The sequence below is a fragment of the Oncorhynchus keta genome, chromosome 25 (genome assembly GCF_023373465.1).
Source record: "Oncorhynchus keta strain PuntledgeMale-10-30-2019 chromosome 25, Oket_V2, whole genome shotgun sequence".
Lineage (NCBI taxonomy): Eukaryota > Metazoa > Chordata > Actinopteri > Salmoniformes > Salmonidae > Oncorhynchus > Oncorhynchus keta.
In genome coordinates this window covers 41,253,896-41,265,762 of record NC_068445.1, presented here as the reverse complement: position 1 = coordinate 41,265,762, position 11,867 = coordinate 41,253,896, and the positions used below count along the sequence as shown (strand labels likewise).

Genomic DNA, 11,867 nt, shown 5'->3' with positions numbered 1-11,867 from the left:
CATTACTATTATACATTTGATGCATACAAATGATATCTATCCACCCCAAAAAATGGTTATGTCGGAGGAAACACATAAACCCGGTGACTGTGTCAGGGTGCATGCCCCTGGCCCGCCACAGGAGTCGCTACAGCGCGATGGGACAAGGACTTCCCCAGCCGGTCAAACCCTTCCCATAATTTGGACGACGCTAGACCAATTGTGCGTCGCCTCATGGGTCTCCTGGTCGCTGCCTGCATGGGGAGCGAACTAGCATCTGCTGCAATGCAGTTTACACTATGCAGTGTCTTAGACCCTGTGCCACTCGGGAGGTTCCATCCACATGAGTTTTTAATGCTGATCAATTGCCTTGCAGAAAGTATCAAAATACTACTTAAAGAAGACTCTTCATTAAATAATTGAATTGACCTGTTCATGGTATTTTTGATCACAGAAACAATAAGAAAATATGTCTAAATAAATAAATAATGAAATGTTACTCCTCAGCCTGGTCTTCGTACCACTGCCTCAACACCGTTTTGCCACTCTCTGACTGACTGGCCAGGGCTGCCCTGCAGAGACCCCACCCTGGTGAAGTCACCTCTCCCCTCCCATCTCACCGTCCCTGCCCATCTTACCCAGACCTTCCATCCTGAATGAAGCTTGTTTGAGTTGGAGTTTCAATGTGACTTTAAAAATCGTAATGGACTTGGGTTGATGCATCTGAACATTAGGAACATACCTACTAAACTGGATTACATCAAGATCTGGGCTGTAAAGACACATATGGACATTCTGGTGTTGACTGAAACTTGGATCTCTGGGGACATTCTGGACTCTGATATTAATATTGAGGGTTATCATGTGTTCAGAGCTGACAGACAGGGTAGAGGTGTTGGAGTGGCAATTTTTATTTACAATTATTTCTTTCTCTTTACTAAAATCCATTTTCCTTGACAATTCTTTTTTTGCTACTATCTTTAAGCCTTTGTGTGGGAAAATGTATTCATAACTTTTATAGGGGTCTACCATCCTCCCTCTGCTGACCTGTGTGCACTCGAGGAGATAACTACTTTGTCTTCTTTTACTAAATCAGACGTTATTATCCTGGGCGACCTAAATTATGATTGGAAAATGAAGCCTTCAGACAATCTAACCCAGCTGGTGACTAAGTCTACATGGCCTAACCCTAGAGATATTTCAAAGTCAACTCTAATTGATCTTATTTTAATAAATACATTAGTAATAATTAATAAAAACATTAGTGACATTGCCCAGCTGTTTGTGTTCGAGATGTGAGAATACAAACATCTCAGCCTTGTGTCATCACAGAGAGGAACTTTAGAAACTTCAGTGAACAGTGAAATGGTATTTCAGCTATCCCTGAACCTGATTAGGCTTTGAGCCTCTTTTACACGCTCCCTTCAATAAATTAAGGGTTAAAGATAGATTGAATGCCTGGTACACTCCGGAATGATCAGAAGTCATTCATAAAAGAGATTATGCTTGGGACAGGGCCAGGAACACAGGCTTAGGCCAGGACTGACAAGCTTTTAATAAGCAACTGAGGAATCATTGTGTAAAACAAATCAAAAAGGCAAAATCTTTTGTTTGTTTTTTGGTACTTTTTACCCCCTTTTTCATGTTATCCAATTGGTAGTTACAGTCTTGTCCCATCGCTGCAACTCCCGTACGGACTCGGGAGAGGCGAAGGTCGAGAGCCATGCGTCCTACGAAACACAACCCTGTCAAGCCACACTGCTCGCTTCACCTGGAAGCCCCACCAATGTGTGGGAGGAAACACCATCCAAATGGGGACCGAAGTCAGGGTGCTTACACCCAGCCCGTCACAGGGGGTTGCTAGAGCGCCATGGGACAAGGAAATACCGGCCAGCCCAAAAAAACCTCCCCTAACCCAGACAACGCTGGGCCAATTGTGCGCCACCTCATGGGTCTCCCGGTCGCAGCCGTCTGAACACAGCCTGAGATCAAACCCAGATCTGTAATGATCCCTCAAGCACTGCGATGCAGTGCCTTAGACCGCTGCGCCAATCGGGAGGCAGAAAGGCTAAATCTGATTATTATGTAACCTCTCTTTCAGATTGTAATGGGAACCCGGCTAAATTCTGGATACATTCAAATCCCTGAAGGGTTCTACTTCCTCCTCTCTGCCACAACAAATTAATTCAGACACTGGCCTCATAATGGGAAAAAAAATTGCATCATTGATGCATTTAATCAACATTTTATTTCAGATGTCTATCTCTCTTTGAAATGACAACTAAGTCTATTCACAATGATATTGGCTGGTTGCTGGTAGGAGAAACTTGCTGAAGGATGAGAGAAATAAAAGCTTTTCTTTTAGGCTGTTTACAGAAAAATAACTGTATTCATTACTACATTTCGCTAACATTAGATAGTTAATCCAGAGATTATTACCTTTGTCTTGATTTGGCCGTCCTGTCTTGATCATCATGTAGTTCTTCATGATAGCCACATTAGCAGCTAATTAGCATGACATTTTTGTGGGGTAAATATGGGCGAGAGAGAGATTTACATGGTTATCAATACGTCACGCCAGGGTAAACCAACACGACACAGCCCTTATTTTAAGTGTTTCTAAAATCCCCTATGGGAAAAATGAATTTTGGAAAAATGATTGGAATCATTTCCCTGTTTGACCAGCTAGGTATTATGGGTATTATGACGAATCAATGAATTTATTGGATGTGTATGACAGCTCCTCGATGCTCAAGAAGTACGAATGCTCTGGCTTCTGCGGAGGCTACATCGCAGCAAATGCTGTAAGGTCACTTCTAAATTCGGATTTACCACGCAGACCCTAATACGGAGCTCATTTTGGACTCTGCAATGCTTCGGATGCTCCGCAATTGCATCACACTCTCCATACGCTGCCTTTACACCACATAGCCAGATCAAGCATACTGTAAATAAGCTATGATCAGATCAAAACTACAAGGGTTCTGTGCTTTGATCAACAGATGCTGCTAAACTGTACATGCACTCCATGATTATGTCCCATCTCTCGTACTGTGTCAACCTGGTCACAAGCTAGTATCACAGCAATGAAACCATTTGCATTATTTTTAATACATTTGCAAACATTTAAAAATACATTATTCCTCTTTGTCATTACATGGTATTTTGTGTAGATTGATGAGGAAAACATTGATTTGATCAATTTTAGAACAAGGCTTTGACGTAACAAAATGTGGAAAAAGTCAAGGGGTCTGAATACTTTCCTGAATGCAACTGTACATGCACAAAAATGTTTGCACTCACTGCTGTAAATTGCTCTGGATAAGAGAGTCTGTTATATTACTCAAATGTAAACATACAGATTGTGTCAGAAAAAGTTACTTTCAACTTTCCAATGTTATTTAGGTTGTCTACGCAAATGAGTATGGAAGCTGATCAATGTATACATGTGTTGACGTGATAGCTCAGTTGAAACGAACACAGCTGGTTTCCAAAACGAAGCAGGGTACATAGAGGTAGTCCCTTGGAAGCTAGACTTGTTCTCACTGAAGTGTAGTACCCCTCGTATACCAGTAGGAGTCGCTGTTCAGGCAAGAATTGTTGGACTGTGGCTTCACTTTTTATTTCAATATACCGCTTTATTTAGGTTGCATTAAAACAATGATGTTGATTCAAATATACCATTTAACTATCAACATTGAAACCAGGTCAAATATGTCTAATCAAATATGAAATTAAACAATTTCAACCACCCAATATATAGTCTATAGGATAACAAACATATCTACCTGTAATCTTTTACGCTAGTTCTAAGTATAAAGTGATGATGATTATTAGATTAAGGAAACAACCTGTTAGTCAGGTTAAGTCATAGTATTTAAGTACTAGTTGGGGACGTATTCAAAATATAATATGTGTTTTCTACGTAGATTCCACGTCACGATATGTTGACAAATGACATTGACACAATGTTGATTCAACCAGTGTATGCCCACTGGGGTAACACTTTACTATAGCACCGACCGGACCGACATCAAGTACAGCCACTAAACAGGCTAACAGATAGCATGCTAACCATGTCACTCGCCCATTGAGATATAGCCGCTCCACAGGCTAACAGCTAGCATGCCAACCATGTCACTCTCCCATTGAGATATAGCTGCTCCACAGGCTAACGGCTAGCATGCTAACCATGTCACTCGCCCATTGAGATATAGCCACTCCACAGGCTAACAGCTAGCATGACAACCATGTCACTCTCCCATTGAGATATAGCTGCTCCACAGGCTAACGGCTAGCATGCTAACCATGTTACTCTCCCATTGAGATATAGCTGCTCCACAGGCTAACGGCTAGCGTGCTAACCATGTCACTCTCCCATTGAGATATAGCCGCTCCACAGGCTAACGGCTAGCATGCTAACCATGTCACTCTCCCATTGAGATGTAGCTGCTCCACAGGCTAATGGCTAGCGTGCTAACCATGATACTATCTCATTCAGGATGAGGTGGTCCACAGGCTAATGGATAGCATGCTAACCCTTTCACTATCCCATTCAGGATGAAAATGTATTCAGCCCTTGGATGAAAAACACTGAACAGAAGATAGCTCTTCTATTTCCTCTATAAAAAAATGTAAAAAATGTCTAACATCACTGGATCAAGTCCATAGTGAGATGTGCTAAATGTGTATATATATATATATACAAAAAAATACATTCCATGGTGTAAAGGGCAAAATCACTTGTCCATACAATCAGGATTTTGCTGGTGATAGCCTCCATCTTACCTCCCACAATCTTCTTCTGTGGATTTTGTATGACGGTTGGCAACCAACATTAAGGTGCATTACCGCCACCAACTGCAATGGAGTGTGGACCAGAGACAGGAAAGGTATACATCTTACCAACTCCCTCCATGGTTAGTGTTGGAGTGTACAGTACATCTCTACACCTGTGTGATTGTAGACTGGTATTATCACAGTGGGAGAAGAGAGGGCTTGTTGCTGGTGAGGATAGAAGAAGGAATAAAGCCCACGACTCTGAGAGGTTTGGTCTGGTCTTTGGTTTAGTGCGTTCCTATGGCGTCACAGTACAAAGTCATACTTTAGTATACACTGAGTGGACAAAACATTAAGAACACCTGCTATTTCCATGACACAGACTGACCGGGTGAATCCAAGTGAAAGCTATGATCCCTTATTGACGTCAATTCAATCAGTGTAGATGAAGGGGAGAAGACGGGTTAAAGAAGGATTTTTAAGCCTTGAGACAATTGAGATGGATTGTGTGTGTGTGTGTGTCTTTCAAAGGGTGATTGGGCAAGACAAAATATTTAAGTGCCTTTGAACAGGGTATGGTAGTATGTGCCAGGTGCATCTGTTTGTGTCAAGAACTGCAACGCTGCTGGGTTTTTCATGCTCAACATTTTCCCATGTGTATCAAGAATGGTCCACCAACCAAAGGACATCCAGTCAATTTGACACAACTGTGGGAAGCAATGGAGTCAACATGGGGGGGGTGACTCAATATTTTTAAGGTGTTCTTAATGTTTTAATGTCTTAATGTTCCTATGGTGTCACAGCACTGAGTACAGAGTCATACTATCCTATGGTGTCACAGCACTGAGTACAGAGTCATACGATCCTATGGTGTCACAGCACTGAGTACAGAGTCATACGATCCTATGGTGTCACAGCACTGAGTACAGAGTCATACTATCCTATGGTGTCACAGCACTGAGTACAGAGTCATACTATCCTATGGTGTCACAGCACTGAGTACAGAGTCATACGATCCTATGGTGTCACAGCACTGAGTACAGAGTCATACGATCCTATGGTGTCACAGCACTGAGTACAGAGTCATACGATCCTATGGTGTCACAGCACTGAGTACAGAGTCATACGATCCTATGGTGTCACAGCACTGAGTACAGAGTCATACGATCCTATGGTGTCACAGCACTGAGTCATACTGTAGTATAGTGTAATAGTTTATCCTCAGTTGACAGACAATATAGCATACAGTTGACCTGTAGAGGTTTGTTTCCCCATGACCACAGTCCTGATGGAACACAGGGCCATTGATTGGAACAGGAGAGGTTTGTTTCCCCATGACAACAGTCCTGATGGAACACAAGGCCATTGATTGGAACAGGAGAGGTTTGTTTCCCCATGACAACAGTCCTGATGGAACACAAGGCCATTGATTGGAACAGGAGAGGTTTGTTTCCCCATGACAACAGTCCTGATGGAACACAAGGCCATTGATTGGAACAGGAGAGGTTTGTTTCCCCATGACAACAGTCCTGATGGAACACAAGGCCATTGATTGGAACAGGAGAGGTTTGTTTCCCCATGACAACAGTCCTGATGGAATACAAGGCCATTGATTGGAACAGGAGAGGTTTGTTTCCCCATGACAACAGTCCTGATGGAACACAAGGCCATTGATTGGAACAGGAGAGGTTTGTTTCCCCATGACAACAGTCCTGATGGAACACAAGGCCATTGATTGGAACAGGAGAGGTTTGTTTCCCCATGACAACAGTCCTGATGGAACACAAGGCCATTGATTGGAACAGGAGAGTTCTGTTTCCCCATGACAACAGTCCTGATGGAATACAAGGCCATTGATTGGAACAGGAGAGGCAATGAAGCGGGGGGGGAGAGAGTGTGACCAATCAGATACGAGGGCCTGTCTTTGGAACGCTACGACAAGTCAGTCGTCATAGAGATTTGTGTGTGTACAGTTACAGTATGTGTCAATGTTTAGGATATATATTTTTTACATATCACACCCACTGATTTGGTCCTCTGTAAACAACAACTCCTCCACATCCTCTTCCTCTCTTCCCTCAGAAGGAGGGGTCTCGCACTGTGCAGTTCTTCAGAAGGCGGGGTCTCGCACTGTGCAGTACTTCAGAAGGCGGGGTCTCGCACTGTGCAGTTCGTCAGAAGGCGGGGTCTCGCACTGTGCAGTTCGTCAGAAGGCGGGGTCTCGCACTGTGCAGTACTTCAGAAGGCGGGGTCTCGCACTGTGCAGTTCGTCAGAAGGCGGGATCTCGCACTGTGCAGTACTTCAGAAGGCGGAGTCTTGCACCATCCGGTACATCTGTAGTGATGTCACCTCCACCTCCTGTGGTCTGGAGTTCAGAGCGTTCCCAGTGGGGCTGTATCCTGCCGAGCGGCCCATGGGGCTGAACCCCGTGGTGCGCCCCAGAGGGGTGAAAGTGGTGGAGCGCGTGATGGCGGGACGGCGCAGGAAATGGTTGGACGTCACCAGGTCCCCGTAGCCCTGTGCGTGCGAGAAGGCGTATCCAGAGCGGCGGGAGCTGGTACGCCGCATCCTGGCTCGTCGTGCTGGGAGAGGGGGCGTGGCCTTGGCCTGTCTCACCTTGAACATCACCTGGTAGGGAGGGGAGGGGAGTAGGACAGGAGAGCAGAGTTTAAGATTAGAAAGTATTGTAGGTCAGTAATGATTGCCTTTTTTTATAGAAAGAACAAAGTAAAAATAATAAGGAATACAGGCGAACAAAAACAACAATACCAGGGAATTACAACCCTTAAAAGGTCCCCAATTGTCTTTCTGATTCCCATGTAAAAATACCCTTTTGAGTGACTTAAATATCCCCCTAATATTTGTTTTGGATAGAAATGCTAAATACTAAGAAGTTTGAAAAAGACAGGACAAGTGGGCGGGGAGTTTACATTCATGAGCTCGCCTTGACTGACAGCTCTTTGAAACGCCTATGTCAAGAAACCTAGATGCAATGAGCAGTGTTGGAGTAAAAAAAAAACATCTCAAGCAAATTGTGGTGATTAACAAGAGCAACTCAAACAACATTGAAATCTCAATGGGGCAGCAGGGTAGCCTAGTGGTTAGAGGGTTGGACGAGCAGCCGAAAGGTTGCAAGTGCAAATCCCCGAGCTGACAAGGTAAAAATCTGTCGTTCTGCCCCTGAACAGGCAGGTAACCCACTGTTCCAAGGCTGTCATTGAAAATAAGAGTTTGTTCTTAACTGACTTGCCTGGTTAAAAAAAAAAAAAAAAACAAGTACAGAGCCCTGGGGACACCAGTAGTGGGACATTAAAGAGGACCTAGTACAGAACCCTGGAGGACACCAGTAGTGAGACATTAAAGAGGACCTAGTACAGAGCCCTGGAGGACACCAGTAGTGGGACATTAAAGAGGACCTAGTACAGAGCCCTGGGGGACACCAGTAGTGGGACATTAAAGAGGACCTAGTACAGAACCCTGGAGGACACCAGTAGTGAGACATTTAACCTCTAAAATAAATAAATGATGACACATGTTTTATACGTCTCCCGTTTGGCATGTGTCTTGTGATCAGATTCACAGCAGCACTGACGGATGTGTTGACTTGAACGACCCGTACCCCTCTTTCGTTCCATGCCAGTAACTAGCGAACACCAGACACAGACGAAAGGGGAAACATATACAGTAACTATTTTTTTTGCCATAGATAAATAGGGTCAACTTTTAATTATATTGGCAGTCAAAGGTTGGCACCAGTAGAGTAGCTATACAGCTAAGTAAACCACGCCTCTCTGCAAACATACCTTCTCCGGTGTTGGTTACAAGGTGGTACTTATTTAAATGAGGTAAGAGAATATCATGTTACCATTGGTGTATTCAAATGAAAGAGTTAGGGTGATGTCACCCTATCCCGTGAATCCAAGTGTTTGACACAGGGGAGGGGACCAGTAACTTTATGATAAAACGTTATCAGTTTAGAAGCAACAGTCATTTTTCATACTTTAATCCCCAAAACCAGAGTGTGATTGGTCAGGGGTTCCTAGAAGACAGCATGTGGTTGGTCAGTGTTCCCACCTTGTCGTTGATAGTGGGGCGGAGCTGTATCAACAGGAAGCGGTAGGCAACCACAGGAAGTACACAGAGGATGGAGGTAAGCAGGATGGTCAGCCACACATTGGGCTGGTTCAGGGAGTTCCTGGCTGTGCCTGATGCAGGGAGACACACACCTTTAACATGAATGTAAACCACACTGCTTACTCATATATTTCTCCTTCAGCTCTATGGGCTAGGAGATAGGAGATAGGGGCTAGGGGCTAGGAGCTAGAATTAGTCTCGGGTCAAGATAGTGTTTCATGACGAGTAGTGTTGTGTAGTGTAGTGTAGTGTTGTGTACAATGACTTGTATTTTTTTTCTGTCATTGTAAGTAAGAATTTGCTCTTAACTGACGTGCCTAGTTAAATAAAGGTTAAATGTTTTTTTAAAATGTGTAGGGTTGTAGTGTTATGTAGGGTTGTAGAGTAGTGTAGTAGTGTAGGGTAAGGTTGTAGTGTAGGGTAGGGTAGTGTGGTTGTGTAGGGTTGTAGTATAGTATAGTGTAGGGTAGTGTAGTGTAGTGTAGTATGGTTGTGTAGGGTAGGGTTGTAGTGTAGGGTAGGGTAGTGTAGTAGGGTTGTGTAGTGTGGTTGTGTAGGGTTGTAGTATAGTATAGTGTAGGGTAGTGTGGTTGTGTAGGGTTGTAGTGTAGTGAAGTTGTGTAGGGTTGTAGTGTAGTGTAGTGTGGATGTTTATGGTTGTAGTGTAGTGTGGTTGTGTAGGGTTGTAGTGTAGTGTGGTGTGGTTGTGTAGGATTGTAGTGTAGTGTGGTGTAGTGTTGTGTAGGGTAGGGTAGTGTAGTAGGGTAGTGTAGTGTAGTTGTGTAGGGTTGTAGTGTAGTGTGGTGTGGTTGTGTAGGATTGTAGTGTAGTGTGGTTGTGTAGGATTGTAGTGTAGTGTGGTGTAGTGTTGTGTAGGGTAGGGTAGGGTTGTGTAGTGTAGTGTGGTTGTGTAGGGTTGTAGTGTAGTGTAGGGTAGTGTAGTAGGGTAGGGTTGTGTAGGGTAGTGTGGTTGTGTAGGATTGTAGTGTAGTGTGGCTGTGTAGGATTGTAGTGTAGTGTGGTGTAGTGTTGTGTAGGGTAGGGTAGTGTAGTAGGGTAGTGTAGTGTGGTTGTGTAGGGTTGTAGTGTAGTGTAGTGTGGTGTAGTGTTGTGATGGCTCACCGATGAAGGGGAAGGATGCAGGGAAGGTGATATGCGTGCCATTACTGTACATGCTGAAGGTGACAACAAAGTACATGGCCAGACTCCCCCACACAAAGAACTGGTTGACCGCTGTCCAGTAGGACATGTCCAGACACAGCTGCAGGGAGAGAGAGGGGAGGGGAGGGGAGGGGGGTTAGGACCATCCTCTTGCAAGGAACAGGAAATAGACACATGAGAATATATACCTGACGAATAAACACCTGAGGCGGACAAACAACTGTCCATGGACAGACCGTTGGCTATTCAGTCAGGTACAGGTACAGGCAGTTTACATAAATGAACTCACACGGTCTTCCGGAACAGCTGATGCTCTCATACATGCCTCAGTGTTGCTTGCCTCGAAGCGAGCATAGAAGTAATTTAGCTCGTCTGGTATAGACTGTACGCTCAAAGTTCAGAGATTCTACCTTGATTTATGTTTCCAGTCGTTGACTGTGTTGTACTGTACCTGTATACAGACGGTGATGACCAGACAGGTCTGGGCCAGCAGGGCGAAGGACTGGTAGTCAGCAATGTCTCGCCCGTCGTCTCGGACCGTGTCGTACATGGCAGCGTAGGGGATGAAGAACAGCACTACAGAGCTGTAGACACTGTGGAGGGCACACTTAAAGAAGGCTGTCTTACTGAAGTACTGATTCAACTGGCCTGGAACGTACAGACTGGGGTGCTGGAAACTCCACATGTCATTCACATCCTGGACACCAGAGGGAGACAGAGATAGATACACTCGTAATGCTGTGTTTTCTTACCTGGTTAAACAGACTCATGCCTAGTCAAATCAAATCGAATTTTATTAGTCATATGCGCCGAATACAACAGGTGTAGAAACTGTAGACCTTACAGTGAAATGCTTACTTACGAGCCCTTAAAAAAATCTGGATAAGAATAAGAGATACAAGTAACAAGTAATTAAAGAGGGGCAGTAAAAAATAATATATACAGGGGGGAGCTGGTACAGAGTCAATGTGGAGGCTATATACAGGGTATTATGGTACAGAGTCAATGTGGAGGCTATATACAGGGTATTATGGTACAGAGTCAATGTGGAGGCTATATACAGGGTATTATGGTACAGAGTCAATGTGGAGGCTATATACAGGGTATTATGGTACAGAGTCAATGTGGAGGCTATATACAGGGTATTATGGTACAGAGTCAATGTGGAGGCTATATACAGGGTATTATGGTACAGAGTCAATGTGGAGGCTATATACAGGGTATTATGGTACAGAGTCAATGTGGAGGCTATATACAGGGTATTATGGTACAGAGTCAATGTGGAGGCTATATACAGGGTATTATGGTACAGAGTCAATGTGGAGGCTATATACAGGGTATTATGGTACAGAGTCAAGGTGGAGGCTATATACAGGGTATTATGGTACAGAGTCAAGGTGGAGGCTATATACAGGGTATTATGGTACAGAGTCAATGTGGAGGCTATATACAGGGTATTATGGTACAGAGTCAATGTGGAGGCTTTGTACAGGCGGTACCAGTACAGAGTCAATGTGGAGACTATATACAGGGGGTACCGGTACAGAGTCAATGTGGAGACTATATACAGGGGGTGCCGGTACAGAGTCAATGTGGGGGGGCACCGGTTAGTTGAGGTAGTATGTACATGTAGGTAGAGTTAATATAGGTAATGCTGTGTTCTTTTACCTGGTCAAACAGACTCATGCCCAATACAGGAAGTGCTGTGTTCTCTTACCTGGTCAAACAGACTCATGCCCAGTACAGGAAGTGCTGTGTTCTCTTACCTTTTCAAACAGACTCATGCCCAGTACAGAAAGTGCTGTGTTCTCTT

General features: G+C 44.2%; 1 protein-coding gene across 1 annotated transcript in view; it reads right to left on the bottom strand.

Annotated features, from left to right (window-relative positions):
• Positions 1 to 3,071: 3,071 nt before the first annotated feature.
• LOC118381462 (phospholipid-transporting ATPase ID-like) overlaps positions 3,072 to 11,867 on the bottom strand; it is an 88,875-nt gene continuing 80,079 nt past the window's right edge. The window contains exons 25-28 of the mRNA XM_052479559.1: positions 10,506 to 10,751; positions 10,016 to 10,154; positions 8,834 to 8,964; positions 3,072 to 7,387 (exon numbers count right to left, since the gene is read on the bottom strand). Of these exons, the coding sequence (XP_052335519.1) occupies positions 7,061 to 7,387; positions 8,834 to 8,964; positions 10,016 to 10,154; positions 10,506 to 10,751 (843 nt within the window). The 3' untranslated portion in view covers positions 3,072 to 7,060. The remainder of the gene's footprint in view (positions 7,388 to 8,833; positions 8,965 to 10,015; positions 10,155 to 10,505; positions 10,752 to 11,867) is intronic.